Raw genomic sequence first — 26075 nt, 5'->3', positions numbered from 1 at the left:
CACCACTTATGAAGCTTTCCCTCTGCAGGTGGAGACCAGGGGCTTGAACCTGGGTCCTTGGGCACTGTAATGTGTGCATTTAACCAGGTGTGCCACTGCCTGGCCCCAGGAAAAAATACTTTTAAAAAACATAAGTGCACCATGACCATGCACAAGGACTCAGGTTTGAGCCTGCACTCTCCCATCTGTAAGGGAGAAGCTTCATAAGTAGTGAAGCAGGTCTGTGTCTTTCTCTCTCTCTCTCTCTCTCTCTCTCCCCCCTCCTCCTCCCCTCTAAATTTCTCTCTGTCCTAACCAATAAAATAGAAAAGAGAAGGGAGGAAAAATGGCCACGAGGAACAGTGGGTTCCTAGCCCCACCAATAACCCTGGTAGCAATATGTAAGTAAGTAAATAATAAAAATTTATTTTCTGTTGGCACCTCATTACTGCATACCACAGAATTAATACAAATATAAGTTCTTGATCACTAAATAAAACTTTAAAAGAATTATAAAATATTACTTATATATCCCTCTAACTTTGTATACTTTTGAAAGACAAGTACTAGCCAATGCCATACATGATACATGTAGTACTATATATATACATACATTTGTTGAATGACATGCTGGCAAAGAGAATCAACAGGAAACCAGACTGGGATGCCTGCTGGTGTTCCACTGCAGAATAGATCCTCCTTGTTCCTCTTCCTATTCTTTAAGAATATCTTCACCCCCAGCCAACATGGGTTCCACTTGGCTCAATGCCTTACAGATACAAATGAAGCACAGAGACGGCTTGGCAGGATGGAAAAGTACAGCCAGGTTTTCTGGGAATGTCCTAAAGTGACTGTTATCCAGCTTCAGGAATTCCTTTCAACCCTGTTGCTTCTATATCTGATGGGGAAAGAGTCAGGGAATTTTTGGCTCTGAAAACCAGGTGCATAGATTGGCTCATACCTAACCCTAACCTTGCTCATGGTTTCTCTTGACTTAGTCCTGCTTTTTCCGGCCTAGTTTCCTTGAACTCCCATATCCTTTGAAGTCATAACTGTTTCTCACTTAGGATCCAGAGATGATAAACCCTAATCCAAGATACATAGTTCCAGGGTTCGAGGTGCAAGGGGGTGGGAGGGGGAAATACACTTCCTTCACACAGTAGGTACTACACTGACAAAAGTGTGAGGGGAAAGTACCTATGAAGAACAACATTATTCGCTCAACAATATTATTCTTTAAGTTCTTACCATAAGCTCCATGCTTTATATGCGTGCATTCTGTAACTCCTCACAACAACCAGTGAGGTACAAGTGGCAGTATCTGTATTTTACAAGTGAAAAAGCTGGTATTTAGGGAGATTTTGACCTATAAAATATTACATTTCTAGCAGGCAGCTGAGCCAGAATATGATTTGTTTGAATGTTCATACCCTTTTTGTTACTCTACCTTTGTTTCTTGTCAACCCTTTTTGCCAGTTGTCTACCAAAAGCAGCTGACTAAAAATTCAGTCCTTATAAACCAGTCAGATCCTATAAAAATACATATGGCCAGGTAGGCACTTGAATTTCTCACTAACATTAGTCCCTTTCCTGGACAGGAAGCAGAGCAAGCCATCCAGTGTCTCAATGGCAAGCTGGCCCTGTCTAAGAAGCTGGTAGTGCGGTGGGCACATGCTCAGGTAAAGGTAAGTCTAGAGTGCCAGAAAGTCACTGTTGAGTGAGCTCATCCTGAATGGGTCTTCCAAAAGACAGCTCTCCACTCATCCATTTGCATGTCAGCTTTTTCACATCTGGAATAACCAGACTTCGGTCTCCTACTTGTATTTACCATGTGTTTTGCCAGATTTTCCTTTTGAGAAACATCTCAGGAGGGATTAAGTTGCTTCGTTGTTTCTCTCCACATACCCACAGATTCTGTTTTTGCATGTGGTTGATGTGTATACTCACCCCCCCCTTTTTTTTCTGGTGGGCTTGTTCTGTAGAGGGGGGGGAGTATTTATTTTTAAAAATTACTTGCTTTTGGCACTATTAGACTTCCCAGCATCTCAACTCTGGAGACATGTTTAATTTAACTGCATGAAAAGTCGATAGTTTGGTTGAATAGTTAAGACACTGGTATCTCCTTACTCTAGGGAGTTTGAGTTATTTGTGGAGCTTTGTAGTGCCTATATTGTCTCCAAGGCCCAAGAAATAGCAGACTGCCTTACTCATCTTATAGTTAGTTGGTCTCTTGGGAGAATGCACTGGAAAACTAGGGCCACTGAAAAATAATGAATGGCATTCCATTATACTCTGCAAAGAAGTGGTGATATGCATAAAACCATTGTTTCTTGTCCTTTTGTTGTGTCTTACCTACAAAAAGATACATGGCAGTTAATATTGGGGCTTTATTCTTTAACTGGACAGTATGGTTTTTTTTGGTCAGAATCTCACTATCCAACAAATTTCTTAGTAAAAGTTATAGAAACTAACCATTTGAATTCATTGTCTAGGCAGAAACACAGAACTAAAGCACTTAACATACTTGTGAATATTTCAAAGAATCCTTCTCAATTTCTAGGGAACATTGCCTTAAAAATAGAAAAAACCAAGGAGAATTAACTAAGTGCTTTTATACTCAAAAAGAATTCTTTTGGGAGTCAGGGGGTAGCGCAGCGGGTTAAGTGCCGGTGGCGCAAAGCACAAGGGCCAGCATAAGGATCCCAGTTCAAGCCCCTGGCTCCCCACCTGTAGGGGGTTCGCTTCACAGGCTGTGAAGCAGGTCTGCAGGTGTCTGTCTTTCTCTCTCCCTCTCTGTCTTCCCCTCCTCTCTCCATTTTTCTCTGTCCTATCCAACAACGACAATAGTAACTACAACAACAATAAAATAATAACTACAATAACAATAAAAGCAAGGGCAACAAAAAGGAAATCAATAAATATTTAAAAAAAATTTTTTAAAGAATTTTTTTTGCTACACTAGTTGTCGTTTTCTGATTCTGTTTCTCATAGAAAAGACATAAGAGAAACTATAATATTTGTTCTCCCCCCAGCCCCTCCACCCTACCCCCAGCACTGCTCAGCTCTAGTTTATGGTAGTAGGGTTGGAGCCTCAGACAGGAGGATTTTTTGCATAAAGACTATGTTATCTCCCCACCCTAATTATATATACTTTTTACAAGACTATCTGACATAAAATTAAGCCACTCTTTTATTGTGAAATATTTTCAGTATCAGCAACTGAAAGTTATTACTATTTTTCTCTAAGACCTAGTAAGAGTTGAATATTATACCTAACAATTTATAATCTGGCTTTTTTTTTTCTTTATGACTACCAGAAAGAATTATTACTGAAGCTCAGTACCTACACAACAAATTCCCTACTCCTGGTGGCCATTTTTCCTGGTTTTTATTCCTTTAAAAAAAAAAATGAGAGGGAAAGGGAGAGAGAAAGAGGCACCTACATATAGCATTGCTTCCCACCTCTACCCCCACATGTGAAAACTGGAGGCTTGAATCCAGGTCCTTGCTCATGGTGATATGTCTGCTGTACTGGGTACACTACCATCCTGCCCCTCTAACAATTTTTTAAGTGTTTTGAATAACCAAAGTGGACATTAACTAACTGACTATATTTCTATATTTTTGCCTTTGTTCTTCTTCTTCTCCTTCTTCTCCCCCCCCCCCATGGCCCTGCCCTCTCTTCCCTTTAATGCCATACCCACACCTATTACTATTTACAAATGTCCCTTCTCTTTTCCTCTTTTCTCTCTGGGTCCTGATAGAATTGGAGTTCAGAGCCCTGTCATCTTCCCCCTATCACTTTTCCCCCTCTAAAGTTAAGGACCAAAGTGCTTTTTGGGGTGCAGTAGGTAGGATTGATGGCTTCTGTAATTACTTCTCTGATGGACATAAGATACTGACAGGACCAGATAGTTTTGATCTATCTGGCATAAGGTTGTAGGTAACTTAGACATTTAAAAAACTATATATACAATATATTTTAGAGCTCTTTGAACAATTTAAGCCTGGTCTCAGAATATGATCATATTACAGATCTGAAACATTAAATGCCTAAGCTCAAGAAAATATTCTCAGAGCTATGGTCTAGGCAGTTAGAGAACTTGAAGTATTAAATATACCCCCGACATGTTAAATTAATAGTGATTTATAAGATTATAAGTTCATAGGATAATATCAAAGCTTTCCCACCATCAAAGGTCTATGTCCCCACCCCCCACCCCCCCAGATAACCACTATAGTTTTCCACAGTCTTGGATATGGGTTGACTTTTAGTTTGTTTTCGATTTCAATCCTTTAAATTCCACGTATGAATGAAACCAGTCTGTAGTTGTCCTTTACTTCCTTACTTCACTAAGTGTAATCTCCAATTCCATCCATTTTATACCAAAAGACACAATATCATCTTATTTTATTGCTAAGTAATACTCCATTGAGTATAAGTCCCATAACTTTTTTATTCAGTCACTTGTTTAAGGGCATATTGGTTGCTTCCATATTTTAGCTATTATGAATAATGCAGCTATGAACATGGAGGTACATATATCCCTTCAAATTAGTGTTATTATCTCTTGGATAAATGCCTAGGAATGGGATTGCTGGATCATGAGGCATTTCCATCTGTATTTGATTAATGAATCTCCATACTGTTCTCCATAGTGGTTGCACCAGTTTGCATTCCCACCAGCAGTATAATGGAGTTCTTCTCTCTCCAACACTTCTCTTTCCAGTACCTATCCTCCTCGTTTATTGATGAAGGTTATTCTAGTGGTTTTAAGTTGCATTTCTCTGGTGATGAGTGAATTGCAGCATTTCCACATATGCCTGTGGGCCATGTGTATCTCTTCTTTATAGAGAACTGTGTATTCATATTCTGCTTACTTTTTTTATATAGTCATTTATTTATTTTCCCTTTTGTTGCCCTTGTTTTTTATTGTTGTAGTTATTGTTGTTTATATTGATATCGTCGTTGTTAGATAGGACAGAGAAATGGAGAGAGGAGGGGAGGACAAGTGGATAGACCCCTGCAGACCTGCTTCACCACTTGTGGAATGACTCCCCTGCATGTGGGGAGCTGGGAGTGGGGGCTTGAACCAGGATCCTTTTGTTGGCTCTTGCGCTTAATGCCTCGTGTGCTTAACCCATTGCGCTACCGCCCGACTCCCCTCTACCTATTTTTTATTGGGTTATCCTTTTTCTTTTTGTTGTTTCTCTCCCCCTCCTTGCCTCTCCTTCCTTTCTGAGTTTCTCTGTATCCTAATAAAAAAAAAATTTTTTAATTAGGGGAAAAATGGTCTCTGGGAGTGATGGATTCGTAATGCTGGCACGATAAGCTTGGCAGCAATAAAAAAATGAACAAAAAGAATTCATTTATTTATGAGAGAGAAAAAAAAAGAATCAGAGCATCTCTCTGGGATATGTGATGCTGGGGATCAAACTTAAGACCTTATGCTTTTTTTTTTTTTTTTGCAATAAACATTTTGTTTATTTTTTTAAAAAGGTTTTTTTTTTTAAGTTTCTTTGTTGGGGAATTAATGTTTTACATTCGACAATAAATACAATAGTTTGTACATACATAACATTTCACAGTTTTCCATATAACAATACAACCTCCACTAGAAGACCTCATGCTTATAATGCAACACATTAACCCCTGTGCCACCTCCGAGGCTGGAATGTGTGTGAAGTTTTGCATTCATCCTCAGTATGAAGCAGTCCTAGAATTGTCTATGAAGATCTGAGCATACATTCGTGGAATTGGGGTTTTAAGAACCTACAGTAAAGGACTGGTTTCTGCTCAAGTGAAATAATTCACTTTTTTTTTTTCCAGAGATATGATCATAACAAGAATGACAAGATTCTTCCTATCAGTCTTGAGCCATCCTCAAGTACTGAGCCTGCTCAGTCTAACTTAAGGTAAGATGAAGATGTTACAGTATAGAGCGATACACTTATGCAGAACTTTGAGCCATTTCTTCATTCCCAGCTTTCAGTTGTAATCTAATAATTCTAATTACATTTTAATTTGGTAGGTTGAGACACCTGTTCAGTTAATCTCCAAAATGTATATATGTTTCCTCTCCTCCCATAACTTAAACATAATATTCTACCCATTTATAGAATTTGCGCTCACTTCAGAAACACTGGGTATGAGTACTGTATGGATACACCAACCTTTGTGCTTCGACTGGGAATAAAAAGGGAAATCTAGACATGGTTCATACCCTGAAAACAAGCTTTTAATAGGACCTTCAGTTTCTTTGAAGTTTTTTGTTATTCTCTTGATTCTTTTGCAACATGAGTTTCTTTATATAAAACTTTCATTTGAGAGCTGGGGAGATGTCTCACCAGTAGAGTGAAGGACTTGCATGATGTGCCCCAGGTTTGACCCCAGCAACCTTCTGTGTTATGGCAGTGCTCTGGCCTGCCCCCATAGCTATCTCTCAAAATGAATGAAATTAATCTTAAAGGATTTAGTTTGTAGGAGTTCAATTCTGTGTGCCATTTTAGTAACTAATAGTTTTGGCTCTAATACTTACAAATTGTCAGCTACTTCTTTGGAGTTAATTCAGAACAGAAGGAACTATGGGTTGGGTAGAGAAAGGGGAAGTTACATGAATGGATGAACAGAAGTAGAGGAGTTTTTGTTTCCTTTGTTTGTTACATTATACCCTCTGGGAAAATTTTAACAATAACAATAGCAGGGCTTTATTGATCTTACTATGAATCAGGCACTGTGTTAAGCATTTTACATGCTGTTTCATTTAATTATTATTTTTTTAAAAAACTGTTAAAATAACTGTTACAGTCATTTTATGTATAGAGAAACTGAAACTTAGAGAAAATATCTTGGCAAAGATCATGCAGACAGCAAAGATTCACAGTCAAAACTGCTGAACTTTACTTTTTTTTCTTTAAGAAAGAGATCAAAAGAGACCACAGCACCAAAACTTAAATGTTAAGTGAGGGTCGTACACTAACATGGGTTGTGCCTATGACAGCAAAGCAGTACATTATCCAAATGAGCTATTTCTCCAGCCACAGAACTCTTTTTATTTCACACTTCAAGGATACTCTAGGCTGTAAATGAAGAAATATAGTTCTGAAACTTGTTCATGAGGAGGTCAGGAGATATCTGAAGGAACATTATTTCATAAGGATCACAAATCAATACCCAGTTAAAGAAGCAGGTAATCACTATAATTATTAGAGGGACTGACCCCAAAAAAAAAAAAAAACCTTTCATATTATCTGCTCTATTGTATATGCAAGTATATGATTAAACTGCAGGGAAGAGTGATCCTGCAGTGCTTTATGTGAGTGATAATATTGGTAAATCAAAAATGGTTTTAGGGTCAGAGAGAAGTCTCACTAGGTAGGACATATGCCTTCTTGTGTGCACAACCCAGGTGTGAGGCCTGGCACCACGTGGAAATGCTGCAGCACTGGGGGTTGGGGGAACTTTCAGTGCTGTGGTGCCTCCTCCTCTCTGTGTGAATGAATCATTCAGTCTGGAGGTGGTAGAATCACACGTGCAGAAAGAAGGCCCTGGCTCTACAACAAAAATAATACTTTTTGCTGTCACTCTTTTGGTGTGATTGTTCTTCCTTAACTTCGTTTTACTTTACTTTTTCCTCCTGCAATTTGTTACCATGAGGACTTCCCTAAATTCACTGTAAACTTACTGCCACTGTGCTGTTTTCCTCATGAGATTAGAACTTCTTGTTCACAGATTGGTTTTTATAAATCTGACCTGTAAACAGGAATAATTACATTAGTTTCTTCTCAGAGTTTATTCGGTTTGCTTGAGTCTACTGTATTTTAAGTAACTTTATAATCCAGATAGTTTCATATATCTTTTTATTACTATCTATACCTAATTACATGTGAATTATGCACAGTGAATGACTGTCTGTCTGACTGATGGAAATGATGAAAGAAGATGTCTTGGTAATGCCTCAGTGATTATTTTTTATTGTAACTTCTCTTTTTCTTTTTTCTTTTTTTTTTTTTTTTTTTGTCTTTAGGGCTCATCCATGCTGTAGTATGTCAGAATTTATTTCTTTTTAAGGCTAAATATTTTTTAAATGTGGCACACCACATTTGTTAGTTTTTATTGATTTAATAAAGATTGACAAAACCATAGGATAAGAAGGGTACAATTCCAAAAAATTCCCACCACCAGAGTTCCGTATCCCATCCTTCCATTGGAAGCTCTCCTATTCTTTATCCCTCTGGGAGCATCAAGGGGTGCAGAAAGTGGGAGGGGAGCAGAAGGTAGGAGGCCTGCCTCTGTAATTTTTTTTCCACTGAACATGGGTGTTGGCAAGTCGATCTATACTCCCATCCTGTTTCTGTCTTTCCTTAGTGGGGTAGACTCTGGAGAGACAGGATTCCAGGACACATTGGTGAGGTCATCTTCCCAGGGAAGTCAGGTTGGCATCATGGTAGCATCTACAACTTGGTGGCTGAAAAGCATTAAGATACAAAGCAAAACAAAGCGTTTAGTAATCAGGAACCTAAAAGGTAAGAATGTAGCAGATGAGATTTGGGGGGGAAAAGCTAGGAAGTCTATTTTAGGGCATACCACATTTTGTTTATCTGTCATGAGCCAGAAGACACTTGTATAACTTCTACCTTTAAAAAATTGTCAATAAGGGCCAGGCGGTAGTGCACCTGGTTGAGTGCACACATTTCAGTAGGACCCAGGCTCAAGCCCCTGGTCCCCACTTGCAGTGGGACAGTTTTAGGAGTGGTGAAGCCGGTCTTGCAGTTGTCTTTCTGTCTCTTTCCCTCTTTATTTCCCCCTTCCCCAATTTCTCTGTCTCTATCCAATAATAAGTAAATAAAATATTTTTAAATTGTCAATAATGTTAAGAATATTAGTGTATGTATCTCTCTCTCGGACCCTGCTTTTAATTTCTACACAAATTATTTTGAATGCTTACTGCCAACATGCTGAACAGTGTTTGTTTCTGAGAAGTAAATGTGACAGTATATGAAGTACTCTTTAACAATGTCTGTGTTGTAATAAAAACTCAGTAGAGTCATGTTGCTTAGAAGTGTTTCAGTAAACTACAGACAGCATATATGCTGTGGTTCCAGTGGGCTATACCATATAGCCTAGGTGTATAGCAGACTGTACCCTCTTGAGTTTGTGTAATTAAACTACGTTTGCACCATCATGAAATCGCCTTTCTACCCATTACTTAGAACATATTGCCATTGTAAAGCAGCATATGATTATAGTGGTTCAAACCTGGTCTCTTTCTTAAAATGAGAGCCTCACTTATTTTTTTGTATGTGTTCTGTATAAAATGTTTGAATGTAGGGTTTTTTTTTTTTATTATTGGACAGGACAGAGAGAAATTGAGAGGGGGAGGGGGAGGCTGAGAGGGAGGGAGACAGAAACACCTGCAGACCTGCTTCACCTCTTGTGAAGCTACCCCTTGCAGATGAGAAGCCGGGGGCTCAAACCTGGATCCTTGTGTGGGTCCATGAACTTCTTGCTACATGCACTTAACCCAGTGCACCACCGCCCTACCCCGACCCCCATATTTTATTTTTTAATTGATTTACATATTAGAGAAGAGTGGAAAGGGAGAAAACCAGAGCATCACTCTCCACATGCAATGCCCAGGGCTCAAACTCAGGACCTCATGCATGAGAGTCCAACACTGCAAACACTGTTGCCTCCGAGTCTTCTGAATGTACAGATTTGAGTATTGCTTGTCTAGTTGCATAAGAGACAAAGATAAAATACAGAAGTATTCTCTGAAAGCATTCAGGCCCACTCTAATTCTGTTACCTTTTTTCCAGTGTCACTGCAAAGATAAAAGCTATTGAAGCAAAGCTAAAGATGATGGCAGAAAATCCTGATGCAGAGTATCCAGCAGCACCTGTTTATTCCTATTTTAAACCACCAGATAAAAAAAGGACTACTCCTTATTCTAGAACAGCTTGGAAATCTCGAAGGTGATGGTCATGAATGCCTGTAGCAGCAAAGTCAAATTGATTTTCACAACTAAAATCCTCTGCCTTTTTACTTTGTAGATGTGAATGGTACTATCCAACAGAGCACAATCACATGTTAGAGTTTGGTGATGTAACATTTTTGGATGTTTTTATGGATGTTTCTGCCCTGAAGTGTGTGTGGAACGGAGCATCATCCAGAATAAATAGAATTGTATCCAAAATTGTGATTTGAACACTGAGATGCTCTAGTTGGCTGGTTTGTTTGAATTTGTAACTCCAGAAACATATCATGTGCCAGGAAAAAAAAAAGAAAAACAGCAAACATAAATGTTATTATTTATATCAAGATACTAAATTTATTGTTCATCTTTAAAGAAAAAGCACTTCTCTGTGTTTAAGTGTCTTCACAACATAAAAAAAAAGAGAGACAGGGAGGTGAAATATTTTGAATCATGTTCATAACTGTTTTTCCAGAATTCACTATGGCAGTCCCTCCCGATGAACTAAGAGAAAATTCTTGGCAAAAAGGAACCAGTTCTTTGAGCAAAGGTTGTGATGATCTATTTAAGAATTATGTTTGTTGATTCAGAATCTCAATTAGGAAAAATTTGGTGTATATCTCAAGATTGCATCAGCAAAACTATAGAATCAAATTTAGCATTTTATAACACAATGGAAGTTCTATTTGAAACTTAACTTTTATTCCTAATTGTCATTTTCTAAATCTAATTAATCCTGCCTTCTATAATACCAAATGTTGTTATAATGTGGGGATTTTTTTTAATCGTGCCTCATTGCATGAGATTGTTTTTAAAGCATGAAAATGTTCTACTTGGAAATGTGTCATGGTCAATCTAAATAGAAAAGCAGCTTTTTTTTTTTGAAAGCCTAGACATTACATATTGATTGCTGTCATATATTATTTTTAATATTTGTGTAGGGAGGGGTTTGAGTAGAAGTTGAATTGTCTTGTGCAAGGTGAAGAGGGAACGTACAATGGACGCAGGGAGTCACTTAGTTTTGGCACCAAAATAGTAATGATCTTACAGTTTATAAATTTTTTATAAGACTTGAAAGACTGCATGACTTTAAAATGATTCTTGTATTCACAGTTTTGGTCATTAGGTGCCACATTAACAGACTGTATCATTGGGCAACACCATTATTTCTTTACCAACTAAATCTTTTCTTTGTCATCACTGGAGCTTCACCGCTCCAAACCAGCTTTTTCAGTTAGAAGAGAGAGAGATACTATATAGACCATAGCTTCTCCCAACACCATTATACTTTCATGTGGTGTGTACCAGGGGCTCAAATATAGATTGTGTACAAGACAAAGTAGTCACCCTCCAAATTGAGCTGACTTGCCATGACTACAAATTGTTAAATACTATTATTCCTAAAGAGAGGGAATTTTCACTAGAGGAAAATGTCTTTCTGTGAACATAAATGAGTTTAAGACACTGGAACTAAAACTGCATGAGATTTCAGAATTCACAGAACTGGTTCAGAAGAATTCTAATCATTGTTCCTGAGGCAAATCTTTTTAGATATCTTTAGATACTAAATACTATCTGCATTTACTAGCAATGTCTATGATAAATGTAACTCCTTCCATTTGGGGGATAGTTTAGGAAGATGGGAGCATTCTCTCATTTTCCTGATGACTTCTTAGAGCATAGAATTCACCATTTTATCCTTACATGCTCAGAGGATTATGGTGGAGTAGGACTTATTTAATGCAATATAGTCTTCTATTTTAATAGGAACTTAGAAAATACTTAACTTTGAATTATAGAGTTGTTTTCTTTAGAAACCAGAGCTATTTATTTGTATTTAAAGCAATGTTTATTATTTGTATCAATTCTTATTCCTCCGTGTGAATAAATGCAAGACAGTGTCTGCGTAGTTGTGTCTTCTCTCATCCAATTTCCTAGAGCCCCAACCACAGCTCTATGGTAGGACTGTTTCCACTCAGGACTTAGTCCGGCCTGTATTGGAGGGGTGCAGTTTCTAAGTGCCTTATTTTCACAAGATTCTAGCTAGAGGCCAGTACTGTCTACCCTTTATGTTTGATGCCTACTTCTATTAGAGATGAGAAAAGAGGCTAGCTGTCCTCACTGCAAATTTAACTATTGGGTTGTTAATGGAAATCCCTGAAACTGTCATACTGTGTTTTCTACTGGGTTGTCGGAAAAGTCATGAAGTATTTTTCTATGTTTTCCTGTGCAAAAATGTGAAATGACTTTTCTAAAAACCCAGTATTACACTGTTCTCTTTCAAAGTAGAAATTCCAAAAGAAAGCGTGCCATAGATATGTTAAAAGCAGTTTGGTAAAGGTTTCCAAAGTGTGTTAACTTCCTGAACTCTATTTCAAATGTATCTGTACTTGATTTACTCTCTTTACTAAAATTAACACCTTTACAATTCTGATCAAAGGAAATGTTCAGGAGAGGAAGAAGGATATAGACTGTCTTCTTTATCTCAGCTCCTATTTTATCAAATGTAAAATAATAACCCTAACCACTGAAATTTCCTGTCAGTGACACTTGTTTATCTCTCAATATTGAGGAAGAGAATTTCAAACAAGAAAAAATTTTTCAAAGCATGTTAGAAATCAACAAGAAAAGTTTTTTTAAACCAAATATTATAGGTCCCTATCCCTTTTATAAGGTATATATAATTAATTCTGAATCAGCAGATATCTCTTTTTTATTCTGCTATATAAGACCGTTTTTTGTTTGTTTGATTGTCTTTTTAATCAGAGCAATGCTCAGCTCTGGCTTACGGTGATGTGGGGCATTGAACCTGGGACTTTGGAGCCTCAGGCTTGATAGTCTCTTTGAATAACCATTATGCCATCTACCCCCACGCCTATAAGGTAGATACTTGAGTTACAAACTAAACACTAACTATATCTAGTATATTATTTGCTAAAATGTTGGATCACATCATATTTACCCTCTTGCTTTTCTGCTCCTGTTCAGTATTTCAACAGATCTTGTCAACTGACCCTACAAAATACATCTGAAGTCCAGTCACTTTTCCCACTACCATTTTTATTAAACCGTCTCTTGCCTGGACTATTGCAGTATATTCCCAATTGTCTCCTTACAGTTGTCTAGTAACACCTCTTGAGAGTCAGACTCAGTTTTTCTCTGTTTTAATTTTTTTCTTTTTTAATTATTTATTAGAGACAGAGAAATTGAGAATGGAAGAGGAGATAGAGAGGGACAGAGACAGCACCTGCAGCCCTACTTCACCACTTGGGAAGCTTTCCCCCTGCGGGTGAAGACAAAGGGCTTGAACCCAAGTCCCTGCTTACTGTAATGTGTGTGCTTAACCAGGTGTGCCTCTGCCTGGCCCCAAATTTTTCTTTTTTAATTTTCTTAATTATCTTTATTTATTTATTGGATAGACAGTCAAATTAAGAGGGAAGGGGATGATAGAGAGGGAGAGAGACATCCGCAGCCCTGCTTCATCACTCGCAAAGCTTTCCTTCTGCAGGTGGAAACCGGGGGCTCAAACCTGGGTCCTTGCACAATGTAACATGCGCTCGCTCAACCAAGTGCACCACCACATGGTCCCCATTTTTTTTTCTTATTTGGGGGGATTAATGGTTTACAGTCTATAATAAAATACAGTAGTTTGTACATGTGTAACATTTCTCAGCTTTTCAGTTTTTTTTTCAGTTTTCCTTTTAAAATGTGAACATGTCATTCCCTCCATTCCTCCTTAATGGCTTTCTATCACATATGGAATAAAATCCAAAAACCTACAGAGCCCAGAATGACCTAACCTGGATTGCCTCTCTTAAATATTAATCCCCTTAGTTGACTATGCTTTAGTCACACTGGTTTTGCTACCCTTTGAATACAAGGGGGTTTTTTGTTTGTTTGTTTTTGCCTCTAGGTTATTGCTGGAGCTTGGGTCCATGAATCCACTGCTCCTGGAAGTTTTTTTTTTTCCTTTGGTTGCCCTTGTTTTTATTATTGTGCTGGTGGTGGTTATTGATGTTGTTGTTGGCTAGGACAGAGAGAAATGGAGAGAAGAGGAGGAGAAAAAGAAAGACACTTGCAGACCTGCTTCACCACTTGTGAAGCAACCCTCCTGCAGGTAGGGATCCGGAGGCTCAAACTGAGATCCTTATGCTGGTCCTTGTGCTTGGCGCCATGTGCACTTAACCCACTGCGCTACCGCCTGACCCCCTACAAGGGCATTCTTACAAGTCATTCACCTACCTTGACAGTTCCAGAATCTAGCTATCCTGATTTTTTATTCTTTTTTTAAAAAAAGACATATTAGTCTGTTTATGATAGAGAACCAGAGCATCCCTCTGGCATATGGGATACAGGGGATCAACTCACTACCATGTTTGCAAGTCTGCTTTATCCACTGTGCCCTTTGTAAAATCATATGCCTGTCACTCTCCAATCCTTTTCTATTTCTTCATTTTCTAAATAGCATTTAATAGTGTATATGTTTTTCTCATTGAAGTGTAAATTACATGTAAACAGAAACATATTCATTGCTAAAACTACATGGAGTATAATAAATGCTCAATAAATATTGTTAATGAAAATAAGAATCATAGTACTTAAAAGAGACTTGAAGGGAGTCAGGTGGTAGCACAGCCGGTTAAGCACAGGTGGCACAAAGCACAAGGACTGGTGTTAGGATCCTGGTTCGACCCCTGGCTCCCCACCTGCAGAGGGGTCACTTCTCAGGTGATGAAGCAGGTCTACAGGTGTCTATCTTTCTCTCCCCCTCTATTTCTTCCCCTCCCCTCTGTTTCTCTCTGTCCTATCCAACAATGACATCAATAACAACAACAATAAACAAGAGCAACAAAAGGGAATAAATAATTTTAAAAAAAAACAGACTTGAAAGACTGCTATATTGTCCCAATTGCTCAGGGAGAAAAAGAGAGAGAAAGGGGGAAGAGAGAGGAAAAGAAAGCCCAGAGATTAAATGAGTCAGTGAGGATCACATAGAGAGCAGTGAACAGAACCCAGATACACAAACACCTTGTTTGGGATTCATCACTTTAGCAAAATGAACTGTGCCCTCATTTTGTATAGGCCACAAGCTAAGAATGTTTTCTTGCATTTTTTTAACATGGCTGATGAAAAATAAACTGTTTGTGACAAATGAATTTCAAGTTTCAATGTCCATAATAAACTGACTGGAACACAGCCATGCCTGTTCATTTGCATATATTGTCTGGCTGCTATCCTACTGCAGTAACAGAGTTGAGTAGTTCAACAAAGACTGATCCAAAAAAACTAAAACATTCACGACCTAATTTTTCACAGTAAAAATGTGTCATGATCTGCTCTAAACTATATTCCATTAATGGAACTATCTAACCCTTTGTGGCATCAAACATTCTGGTACTAACTGCAGAAAATAACAGTAACGAAGGTGATGCAATGATGTGCACTTAGTATTGTCAATTCATTATACTCATCTGACCCCCTCTACATCTTTGGGATAGGGAATGGGCTAACCAAGCCTAGTAGCATCATTTTACTGAAGAAAATGATACGGGGGGGGGGGGTGTCAGGCAGTGATGCACCCAGTTAAACGCACACAGTACTATGCACAAGGACCCAGGTTCAAGCCACCTCTCCCCACATGCAGCAGGAACAATTCACAAGTGGTGAAGCAGGTCTCCAGTGTCTCTCCCTCTGTCTTTCCTTCCCCTCTCAGCTTCTCTCTGTCCTATTGAATAAAACGGAGGCAGGGGGTTGGGGGGCAGAGGGGAAAGGTTGCTGGGAATGGTGGATTCATAGTGCCAGCATGAAATCTCAGCAATAACCCTGGAGGCAATTAAAAAAAAATTTAAAAGCAAAGGATACAAATAGAGGCTACCTCATGCTTGTGGGGAAATTAAGACCTAAAGAACTTTAACGTCAGGCTTGCCTAAGTGAGACTTCAATTCCCAGCTGTATGAACAGGTCACTCAAGACTTAGTTCAAATAACAGAAAGCCTATTCCACTTACCTTATAGTAAGAATGTATTGGCACATGTAACTGTAAAGTCCATGTATGTGAATGATATGGTCAGGAATCTCTTGATTGTGAATTCCTCTGGGTTGACAGCATTCTCAAGAAGGATTTCTGTAGTGATCTCTTCAGAGAACCTTTCATTCTAGGTTTTAAAAGAAAGGAGAAAAAATCTGTTAGAATGTATCCCAAGGTATCTTCTTTGTACTCCGAATTACTTGAATAGGGTTACTAATTATACAGAATATGCTCTGTGACTTTGCTGAACTTGAAGTGAAATTTAAATTTTAGCTTCGCAGTCAGGTAACTCAGGGTAGAGCATAAGCCTGGTATGTATTGTGCCCAGGTTCAGTCCCCAGCATCTTATATGCCAGAGTGACATTCTGTTTCTCTCATTAAAATATGTCTTGGGAGGCCAGGTGGTAGCACAGTGGGTTAAGCCCACATGGTACAAAGCACAAGGATTGGCATAAGGATCCCGGTTCAAGCCCCTGTCTCCCCCGCTGCAGAGGAGTCGCTTCACAAGCGGTGAAGCAGGTCTGCAGTTGTCTTTCTCTCCCCCTCTCTGTTTTCCCCTCCTCCATTTCTTTCTGTCCTACCTAACAACAATACTAATGATAAACAACAAGGGCAACAAAAAGGGAAAAAATTGCCTCCAGGAGCAGTGGATTCATTGTGTGTGTGTCTTTTAAGTTAAACTTAAAATAAAAAACAGGACTAGGTAGTGGCATACCCAGTTAAGCGCACTAAGCGCAAGGACCTGGTTTTGAGCCCCCACTTCCCACCTGGGCGACACCTCACAAACAGTGAAGCAGTGTCTATCTTTCTCCCTCTCGTTATCTCCCCTCCTCTCTCAATTTCTCTATCCTATCTAATAAAAATTAGAAGGAAAAGGAAGGAAGAAAAAGTTAGAAAGGAAAAAGAAAGAAAGGGAAAAAATGACCACCAGGAGTGGTGGATTTGTAGTGCTGGCACTGAGCCCCAGCAATAACCCTGGAGGCAAAAAAATGAAAAAAAAAAATAGTAAGTTGTCCTGTTCTGTAAACAGTCCTACTAGCCCTTCCTTTGAGAAGTGCTCTGATGGGTGACCTCATCAAAAAGAAAAGTCACTGTTTCCGTAAGCATAGGGCATCTGTCATGGGCCAAGAGTGGAGGGAAGGTGCCTGGGTACTAATGTGTGCCATGACAAAGGGAAGAAGACATTGGAGATCCAGGAACACAGAAAATGGGCACCTGGCCAAGCTGGAAATAGAGGTGAGTGAATAGATGACTTCCCAAAAGAAGCAACACCTGAGCTAAATACTAAAAGCTCTTGAGACACAGCCAGACACAGAGTTTAAGAGAATTGTTGAAGATGTGGTCCGGGAGGTGGCACAGTGAATAAAGCCTTGGACTCTCAAGCATGAGGTCCTAAGTTTGATCCCTGGCAACACATGTACCAGAGTGACATCTAGTTCTTTCCCTCTCTCTTCCTGTCCCTCTCATTGATAAATAAATAAATAATATTTTAAAAAAAAAAGAAAGGGGAGTCAGGCAGTAGTGCAGCGGGTTAAGCACACGTGGCACAAAGCTCAAGTACCGGTGTGAGGATCCCAGTTCGAGCCCCCGGCTCCCCACCTGCAGGGGAGTTGCTTCACAGGCGGTGAAGCAGGTCTGCAGGTGTCTTTCTCTCCCCCTCTGTGTCTTCCCCTCCTCTCTCCATTCCTCTCTTTCCTATCCAACAACGACATCAACAGCAACAATAACTACAACAACAATAAAAACAAGGACAACAAAAAGGAAATAAATATTTTAAAAATCTTTAAAAGAAAGAAAGAAAGGAAAATTGTTGGAGAAAGAAAAGCCCCGTGAAGTGAGAGAGCTAATCATAAGTGGAGCTAAGGCTGTTCCAAATACTTATGCCCATAGGATAAGCCAAGTGTATGGGACTTTCTACAACCTGCTCCCCAATACACATTCTCTCCCGAACTAGATTAAACTACCTGCACATTCCAAACATGAGGCAGTCTCTCAGATCCTGGTGTCTTTGTATGAGATGTTCTTTTCTCCTACCTGGAAAGTTTCATTTGCACAGCCTCACTCAAGAGACCTCTTCCTGTCCACCCTTACTCTCCCCAAGGGAGTTAATTTGCCTTTCTTCTTTGCCCTTAATGTCTTAAATAATATGTAACGGTTAAATACCACTTTAGTACTTGTACTGTTTTAACACATCACTATATCGGCATATGTATGCATACATTTAAAATGTAATTCTCACTGAAAAGTAAGAGTCTCAGGGACAAGCTGGTTACCCCTTTGGCCCCCAAAATCAGAATGTGAGGAAGTTTACTTTCTTCTATATATTGAATTAGTCCTGGATGCTGTAAAAACTCCCCTAGCTTCAACTTCACCTCTGCACTGATGAAGTTCCTTTCTCTAGTCCCAACCTTTCTTCTGAGTTCACTCCAGGGCACCTCCACCTGCCTATTCATCTATAATGATAAACCAAAACTGAGTTCATGTTCCCACTAGTCCCTGCCCTGTCACTCTTAGGTTTCATGTCTTTGGGAACAACATAATGAAGAAAGGAAAACTTAAAAATTAAGAAACCTGAAAGTTTGGCATTTTCCACTTCCAGTATTCAGTCTCCTAAATATTCAACTTCACACATTAAAAGTATACACGTTATTACATAAAATCATATATTACATGTGTATATTTCTACATCTTTACTAGTTAAAAGAACATCACTATTACATTGTATTATGCTTTATATGCTCATACATAACATTGTAATGTGACTCAGTAAATTATACAATATTGCATCTTCCTGTCTTGTCTGTGTGGCAGCCTCACCACCTCCTTTTGATAGTGCATTATCTCCAAGACTCAGTAAAGGACTCCTCACTTTCAAATCTATCCTCAACTCACTACTTAGGTCATCTTTCCAAACCCCCAATTGGACCATACTAGCATTATATTTTAGAAGATTTTGATGGCTCTTCATGGTTTATATTATGAAATCGAGACTTAACCTGCTATATAAAAAAAAAAAAAGTTTACCCCAGTCTAACCTATTAGACTGGTTTGCCCCAATCTTACCTATTTGCTTTATATATCATAACCATATACCCTCTACTGAAAAAAAAAAAAGGCTAATTGGAGATATTTACTTCAAATAGTGTTGTTGGGACAAAATTTCCTAAGGAGTGGACTTCTAGCCCCTTGAAGTCCTCTCAGCTGCAACTCCCTGTGCTCCCACAAGTGTGTGTGTGTGTGTGTGTGTGTGTGTGTGTGTGTGTGTGTGTGTGTGTGTGTGTGTGTGTAGTGGCTGAGAGAGTGAAACAGACCATAGCACTGATGTTTCTTCAGTGTGGTGGGAGCCAGGCTCAAACCTGGGTTGTACACATGGCAAAATAGCAGACTTTCCAAGTGATCTGTTTCACTGCCACTTCTTCTTCTTCTAGCATTTGCCTTCACTGCCACTGGTACCTTCTTTCTTTTTTAATATGTTTTATTTATTTATTTCGAGAGAGAGAGACCAAAGCAATGCTCAGCTCTGGTTTGTGGTGATACTGGGGATTAAAGCTGGGCCATTAGAATCTCAGGCGTGAAAGTCTTCTGTAGGGGGCCAGGTGGTTGAAGAAACTTAAGAATCACCATTCTTACTTGTCTTAGGTCCCACAGCCAGCTTGTAATAGAGTCAGGTATCAATTCAGGCTACCTGAATCTTGACTCTAGTCTTGGCCATTGTGTCATGTTGCATCTACAGAAACAGAATGCTAACCCCATAGCCCTGCTGACTCAGACTCAGCTTTCAAGAGGAATCTAAACTCAGTTCAGTTCTCAGCCATCCATGATGTGGCTGCTATCCTCCTTTCCAGCTTAATCTGATATTATTTCAACAAAGCACTAGTTGGAGACCTATTCTCCATCCTGACCCATCTCTCTCAGATTAGGCCTACCTTACACTCACTTGTCAGTTAGGGGTCCAATGAAAGATCAACCCCTCTCTGACATCTTTGGCACTATTTTTCCCATAAACCCACCCAAGTGCCTTTTCCCCTTGATCCTTTAGCACCTGTGCTACACAGCACCGGTTACACTGAACTACAAATGCTGACTCTCCTTGTACCCAGTAGATGGGACTTCTCATGACAGGGACCAAGGTGGCTTACACTGTTTTATATGCCCGTCCTGGGGTCTGGCTTGAGATAAGTGCTTCATAAATGTTTGTTGAATTTATGCTCTGGCTATTTAAACTGGAATGAGGACTTCTGATGACAATAGTTGCTCATACTTGAAATATGTCTTGAGGTCTTAAAAAGCACTTTCAAGACTGGGGAAGATAGTGCACATGGGACTTGTATGTAAGAGATACCAGGTTTGATCCCTGGCACCATCGATAGCCATAGTTGAATGGTACCCTGGTTAAATAAGCTTCACACACACACACACACACACACACACACACACACACACACACACACACACACACTTTCACACTGTTTTCTGACTTATCTCTCCAAGACTGATGTTATAGTTTAGAAAACCAAGATTCAGGTGAGTGACTTTCCCAAGTTCACAAAACCTGGAACTTACTGAACTGGAATTTGACCTTTGGTCTTCCTGCTCTCTCCATCACTTCCCCAGTCAAAGAACATACAGACTTTTTTTTTTCCCACGAAGACAGTAAGACCAGGATAGGAAAATTTCTTGCCTAAGGTTGTAAAGTTTTTACCCCATTCTATGTTACTTCTACTCAAACAGGAAATGCCCAGGAAAGTGACAAGGCAAGGATAGTGTCCTGAGCTGGTGTGTGTGTGTGTGTGTGTGTGTGTGTGTGTGTGTGTGTGTTTTGTCGGGGAGCTTTCTGTGTTTCTACCCATTGCCTCCTTTCCATTTGTCACAACCTAAATGTTTAAATCTTGTACTCAGTATTTACTCTTAAATAGCTTTCATCTGATTTCCTCCCTTGCTCACCAATTTAGCTGTCAGAGTAAATAAATGTGAAACTGGGTCTCCAGCTTCCCTCAGCTCACATTACCTTCCTAGAAGTGTGCCCCAGTGGAGTGGAACTGCTGCTGGGGGAACTCTCGCAGAATTATCCAGTTACTAATGAAGTCTCTTTTCTAACGTTTGTTGAACCCAGACTCAGGTAGAGGAAGATGGCAAAATTCACCTCCGTAGTTGAGATAACCCGGTCATATTAGTGAGCATACATATTGAGAGCTAACTGGCATTGTACATGTGGGGTGCTGATTGCATTATAAATATAGGATACTGCTAACACTGGAAATGTAGGGTGCTGTGGCATTGTACTTGTAGGGTGCTGTGGCATTGTACATGTGGAATACATATGGCATCACACAAGTAAGATATTTACATGACCCCAAATATGGAGGCAACACTTATAATACATTCGTTTTTAATATATGATTAATTGATTACCTGGCGGTAAGTATTATTACTCCTGTTTTGCAAATTGGGAAAATGAGGCTCAGAGAAGCTAAGCAAATTGCCCAAAGTCTCCAATAGAAATCAAGTCTCTTGATGGAATGTGCCACATTTACTTGTCTGATTTTTACCAATATCACACCTATCTGGACTCTCTTACCTACTAGAGACAGGAATTGTTGAAAGAAAACTTTTTTTTTCTAAGCAAAAATTTTGCTTCTGTCCTCTTTGATGTCAGGTAATCCCTGGGTTTTGATCATGATTCTGCAGCCTTCCTTGGGCAAATTATCCAGGAGGATCTTTCATTCAAATTGGGTTGCTGCATGCCTTGTCTTCCTTCACAAAGGTTTCAATGTGGGAGTGAGGACTAGGGGAGTGGTAATGCATAGAACTTGCTTGCCTGTAGTCCCAAAAATTGAAGGTTCAGTCCTTAGCACCACCATATGGCAGAGCTGAGTGATGCTCTGGTCTCTTCCTATCTCTCACGTAAAGAAATAAGTATTTGAAAAAGAAACTTGTTATGGCACCTAGTGAAATAACTGAAATAACTCAATAAGTCCATGCTTTGATGGTGGATAATATTCATTGATTGTTTCCTCTGTACCAGGCAAGGTTCAGAGCCCTTTCCCTGGGATCATTTAGTTAGTTTTCATAAACATTGGGTGTGAATTCTAATCATCTGCACATTTCAGATGAAGAAGCTGAGACTCAATAAAAGAGTTATTGTGGGAGTGGGGCAGGTGGTAGTGCAGTGGGTTAAGCACACATGACACGAAGCTCAAGGACCGGCTCAAGGATCCTGCTGGGGGGTTGCTTCATAAGCGGTGAAGCAGGTCTGCAGGTGTCTATCTTTCTCTCTCCCTCTCTGTCTTCCCCTTCTCTCTCCATTTCTCTCTGTCCTATCCAACAACAACAGCTATAACAACAAGGGCAACAAAAATGGGGGAAATGGCCTGCAGGAGCAGTGCAGGCACTGAGCCCCAATGATAACTCTGGAGGCAAAAAAAAAAAAAAGAGTTAATAATACCCAGACTTTCCCAGGTAAGAAAGAACAATGTCAGGATTGGCAACCAGGCAGTCTGACTCCAGTGTCTTTTTGCCCCACTACTATATATTAAGTGTCTCTTCTCTAGCTTTAATTGTGTGAGCAGCTAATAAGTCAATAACTCAGGAAAAGAATTGTATAGTCAGTAATAGTTTGAGTACTGTAGTCTGAGTGCTAAAGCTTGAGAGGAAGCTCCTTAAATTTCCTTCTCTACAAGGGCAACAAAAGGGAATAAATAAATATTTTTTAAAATTTTTCTTTCTCTAACTATAACATAAATATAATCATCTATCCTCTTTGCAGGGTTGCAGCCAAGGTTAAAGAGAGGATAAGGCATGTAGGGCAGAGCTTCGCAACTAAATGTTCAGAGGATAATAGTTGTGTTATTATTAGCATCACTCAGGGACTGCACACTTCACATTTTTGTAGGAGTACAATAGTTTGTCCAATTTCTGAATCTTTTCAATCCTCACTTTACTGGGAAAATTTTCTTTTCCCCCCTAGTTCATCCAAATTTCACCTGCCTTTAGTTTCAACTCAAGTTTCAAGCCCCTTCTTGCCTGAGGAGTTTTACAAAGCTAGTCCTGCCCCCGTGGGTCATCTTTTATCCTTTACTCCAGGGGTGAGGAACCTCTGTCCCTCAGATCACATATGACCCAAGAAACCATTTGGTGTGACTCTGCCAAGACAGTCTAAATTTTTATCATAGCAATGCTAAGTGCTAATTTTTAAGCTGGTAATTTTGTATGGTCCATGAATGTTTTAAACATCCAAATGATCCTTGGTAGAAAAAAGTTTCCCCACCCCAGCTTAATCTTTCTGTACATACACATTTGACTTAAGTACAGTATTGCATAATGTTTCATGAACTCCTGCTTCTCCCAGCCATAAATAAATGTTTGCTACTATTATTCCCATTTTACTGATGAAAAAACAATCTTAGTCCATAGTGGTAAGGGCAGGACTCAGATCTAAGAGTTATCTTTTGACAGATAACACAGAAAATTGTGTGTGTGTGTGTGTGTGTGTGTATTCATGAGCATACACACATGCATGCATACACTGTGTGGACACAGTCATGAATGCAGCCTAGAAATCAAGAGAATGAACCTTGGAGGCAGGGAGGTAGCTCACCGGGTATATCACATGCTTTTCTGTGCATGAGGCCCTGGGTTCAAACCCTGGTACCACATGGGAACACCATGAATGTAATGGGGAGCTCCACGAATGATGGAACAGCATTATGATGCTTGTCTACTCTCTGGAGCTACTGCTCTTTCTTGTTTGTTTTCTTAGAACCAGGGCCTCTTACATGTTGTGATTTCACTGTTCTCAGGCTGATTTTTCATTCAGATAAAGGAAGAGACAAGAAGAATGGCAGAGATATCACAGCACTGGAGCTACCTTCAGTGCCCTAGCACTTCCCATGTGGTGCAGGGGCTTGAACCCAAGCTGCTGATAAGGCAAGACACATGTTCTACCTGGTGAGCTATATCTCCCTACCACTCATATAATTTTTTTTAAGAATTAAAAATTAGGCCAATGACATCGGTATTACATATGCACAAGAACCTCACATTGATTCATTAGTGCTGCATAAGAATAAGCAATTAAATAAATAAGAAATTGAATGAAATTTGATGTCAGATGAACCATGGCTCTGACAAGTGTTAGCAATGTAACACCTTGTTGGACTTACCACATGATCTCTCTGCACCTAAGTGTCTTCATCAGGAAAATAGGTACAATATGAAATAGTACCATAGAAGACTAGGCCAAGTTGGGCACACACATTATCATGTGCAAGGACCCAGATTTAAACTCCCAGTCCCCACTTGCAAGGGGGAAGCTTCATGAATTGTGAAGCAATAATCTCTTTCTCTTCCCCTCTCCCTTTCCTCTTTCAATCTCTCTCTTTCCTGTCAAATGAATAAACAAATAAATGTTGAGAAGTAAGTAAATAAATAAGTGGAAATGCTACCAATTGGCCTGGGCACACGACCCACTCCTGGGTAATTTAATCTGTGGGGTAGTGCAATGAATAAAGTATTGGACTTTCAGGCATGCGGTCCTGAGTTCAATTCCCAGCATCACATGTGCCAGAGTGGTGCTTTGTTTTTCTCTCTTTCTCATTAATAAATAAATGAATCTTTTAAAAATAAATAATAAAATAAATAACAGAAGCATTTACCTTGTAGTGTTACTATGAAAGGAAAGTGAAATCATGATTGTAAAACACTAAATTTGTCACAAATTAAATTACCCAGAAGTGGTAACTACGAGTATTAGGTGCAAAAGATATTTGACAGGGAAGTGCCCCCTCTTGTGACCTTGTGACTATGAGGGGTACACATACACATGTGCACATGAGCCTGTGTGTGCACAGCCAACCAACTTTTGCAATGAAATCTATGTTCTTGGTATAAAAGATTAAGGTGAAGAGATAATTTTCACTCTGAATCTATATGTCTAAGAGCAATCCACAGTGGAAATGAAGGGAGGTGGGAGATATCATTGCAGGGGGCTAGCACTATTTCTGTGTGCCTAGGTTTCTTAAAAGGAGTAGTATGGATCGTTGTAGCATGTTGGTGTATTGATAGCTTTGTCCGCCTATGTGTGTGCTCTGCTGAGCCCATGGCTATTGAGAATCCTGTGTATGTGTGTTGTTTCTGCCTACAAGTGGTTATTTTGCCATCTGTAGGGACAAGTGTGCATCTCTGTGGGTGACTGATGATGTGAGATTTAACAGGGATCTGGAATTCTATAGAAGTTTGTGTGTACAAGTGTGAGGACAGCTGTGTGGCTTGTTTACATTTGCAAATGACAGCAAATATGGAGGTGACGGTATGTGTGGTGGAGTGGAGATGGGGTGTCATAATGTGCTACTGTATCTGAGTATGGATATTTTTAAAAGAAAAAAATATTTTATTTATTTATCAGATGGGAGGAGAAAGAGAACCAGACACTACTCTGACACATATGCTACTGTGGATCAAACTCAGGAATTGATGCTTGGAAATCCAACGCTTTATTCACTACATCACCTTCCAAATCATGAAGAAAAATATATTTACATATTCTTCTCTGGATTCAGTTTGTGTGTGGAAAAAAAAGGGATGTGAGTTTCCACATACATGTGCATATTGTTGGGTCTTAGTGGCTGAGCTTCTGCTTTTGAGTTTCAGGGGCTTGTCTGTGCCTTTGGCTGCTGTTCTATCTAAACCCCCCACCCGGAGTAGGGCCCTAGAGAAGGCGAGGCAGGCATTAAACTGGAAGGCTCAGAAAATCCTGGAGGGAAGGGATATAGTCCCAAACAATCCCCAAGGGAAACGGAGGGAACCCCCCCCCCCAAGAGCACACACACACACACACACACACACACACACACACCCTTTCCTCCAGTAAAACCCCAGCAAACCAGCCCCATCCGGCCTTCAATGGTTGATCCGGAACACAGGTATCTGTACAGGTGTATGACTTGTGTGGACACCTTGTACAGGCGTAAACAACGTGAACAGGTAATCATTTGCATGAAAATGTACATAAATGTGTCCGGCATGGGATTGCATCAGCCAGAATCTTAATGTGTGACTTTATATGGAGTTCATTTCCGCCCACGGGGTAGCCACGC

The 26075-nt window shown here is 39.6% G+C and overlaps 1 protein-coding gene across 2 annotated transcripts in view; it reads left to right on the top strand.

Moving 5' to 3' along the window:
• RBM18 (RNA binding motif protein 18) overlaps positions 1-11854 on the top strand; it is a 33399-nt gene extending 21545 nt beyond the window's left edge. Inside the window, exons 4-6 of one of the 2 annotated variants that reach the window (XM_007539940.3) lie at positions 1578-1664; positions 5810-5895; positions 9799-11854. In XM_007539940.3, the coding sequence (XP_007540002.1) occupies positions 1578-1664; positions 5810-5895; positions 9799-9958 (333 nt within the window). In that variant the 3' untranslated portion in view covers positions 9959-11854. Of the gene's footprint in view, positions 1-1577; positions 1665-5809; positions 5896-8347; positions 8625-9798 lie in introns of those variants that run through there. The other variant, XM_060200107.1, reaches the window with a different exon arrangement.
• Positions 11855-26075: the final 14221 nt, after the last annotated feature.

This window comes from Erinaceus europaeus, chromosome 10 (genome assembly GCF_950295315.1).
Source record: "Erinaceus europaeus chromosome 10, mEriEur2.1, whole genome shotgun sequence".
Classification (NCBI taxonomy): domain Eukaryota; kingdom Metazoa; phylum Chordata; class Mammalia; order Eulipotyphla; family Erinaceidae; genus Erinaceus; species Erinaceus europaeus.
This window is presented reverse-complemented; position numbering and strand designations above follow the sequence as displayed.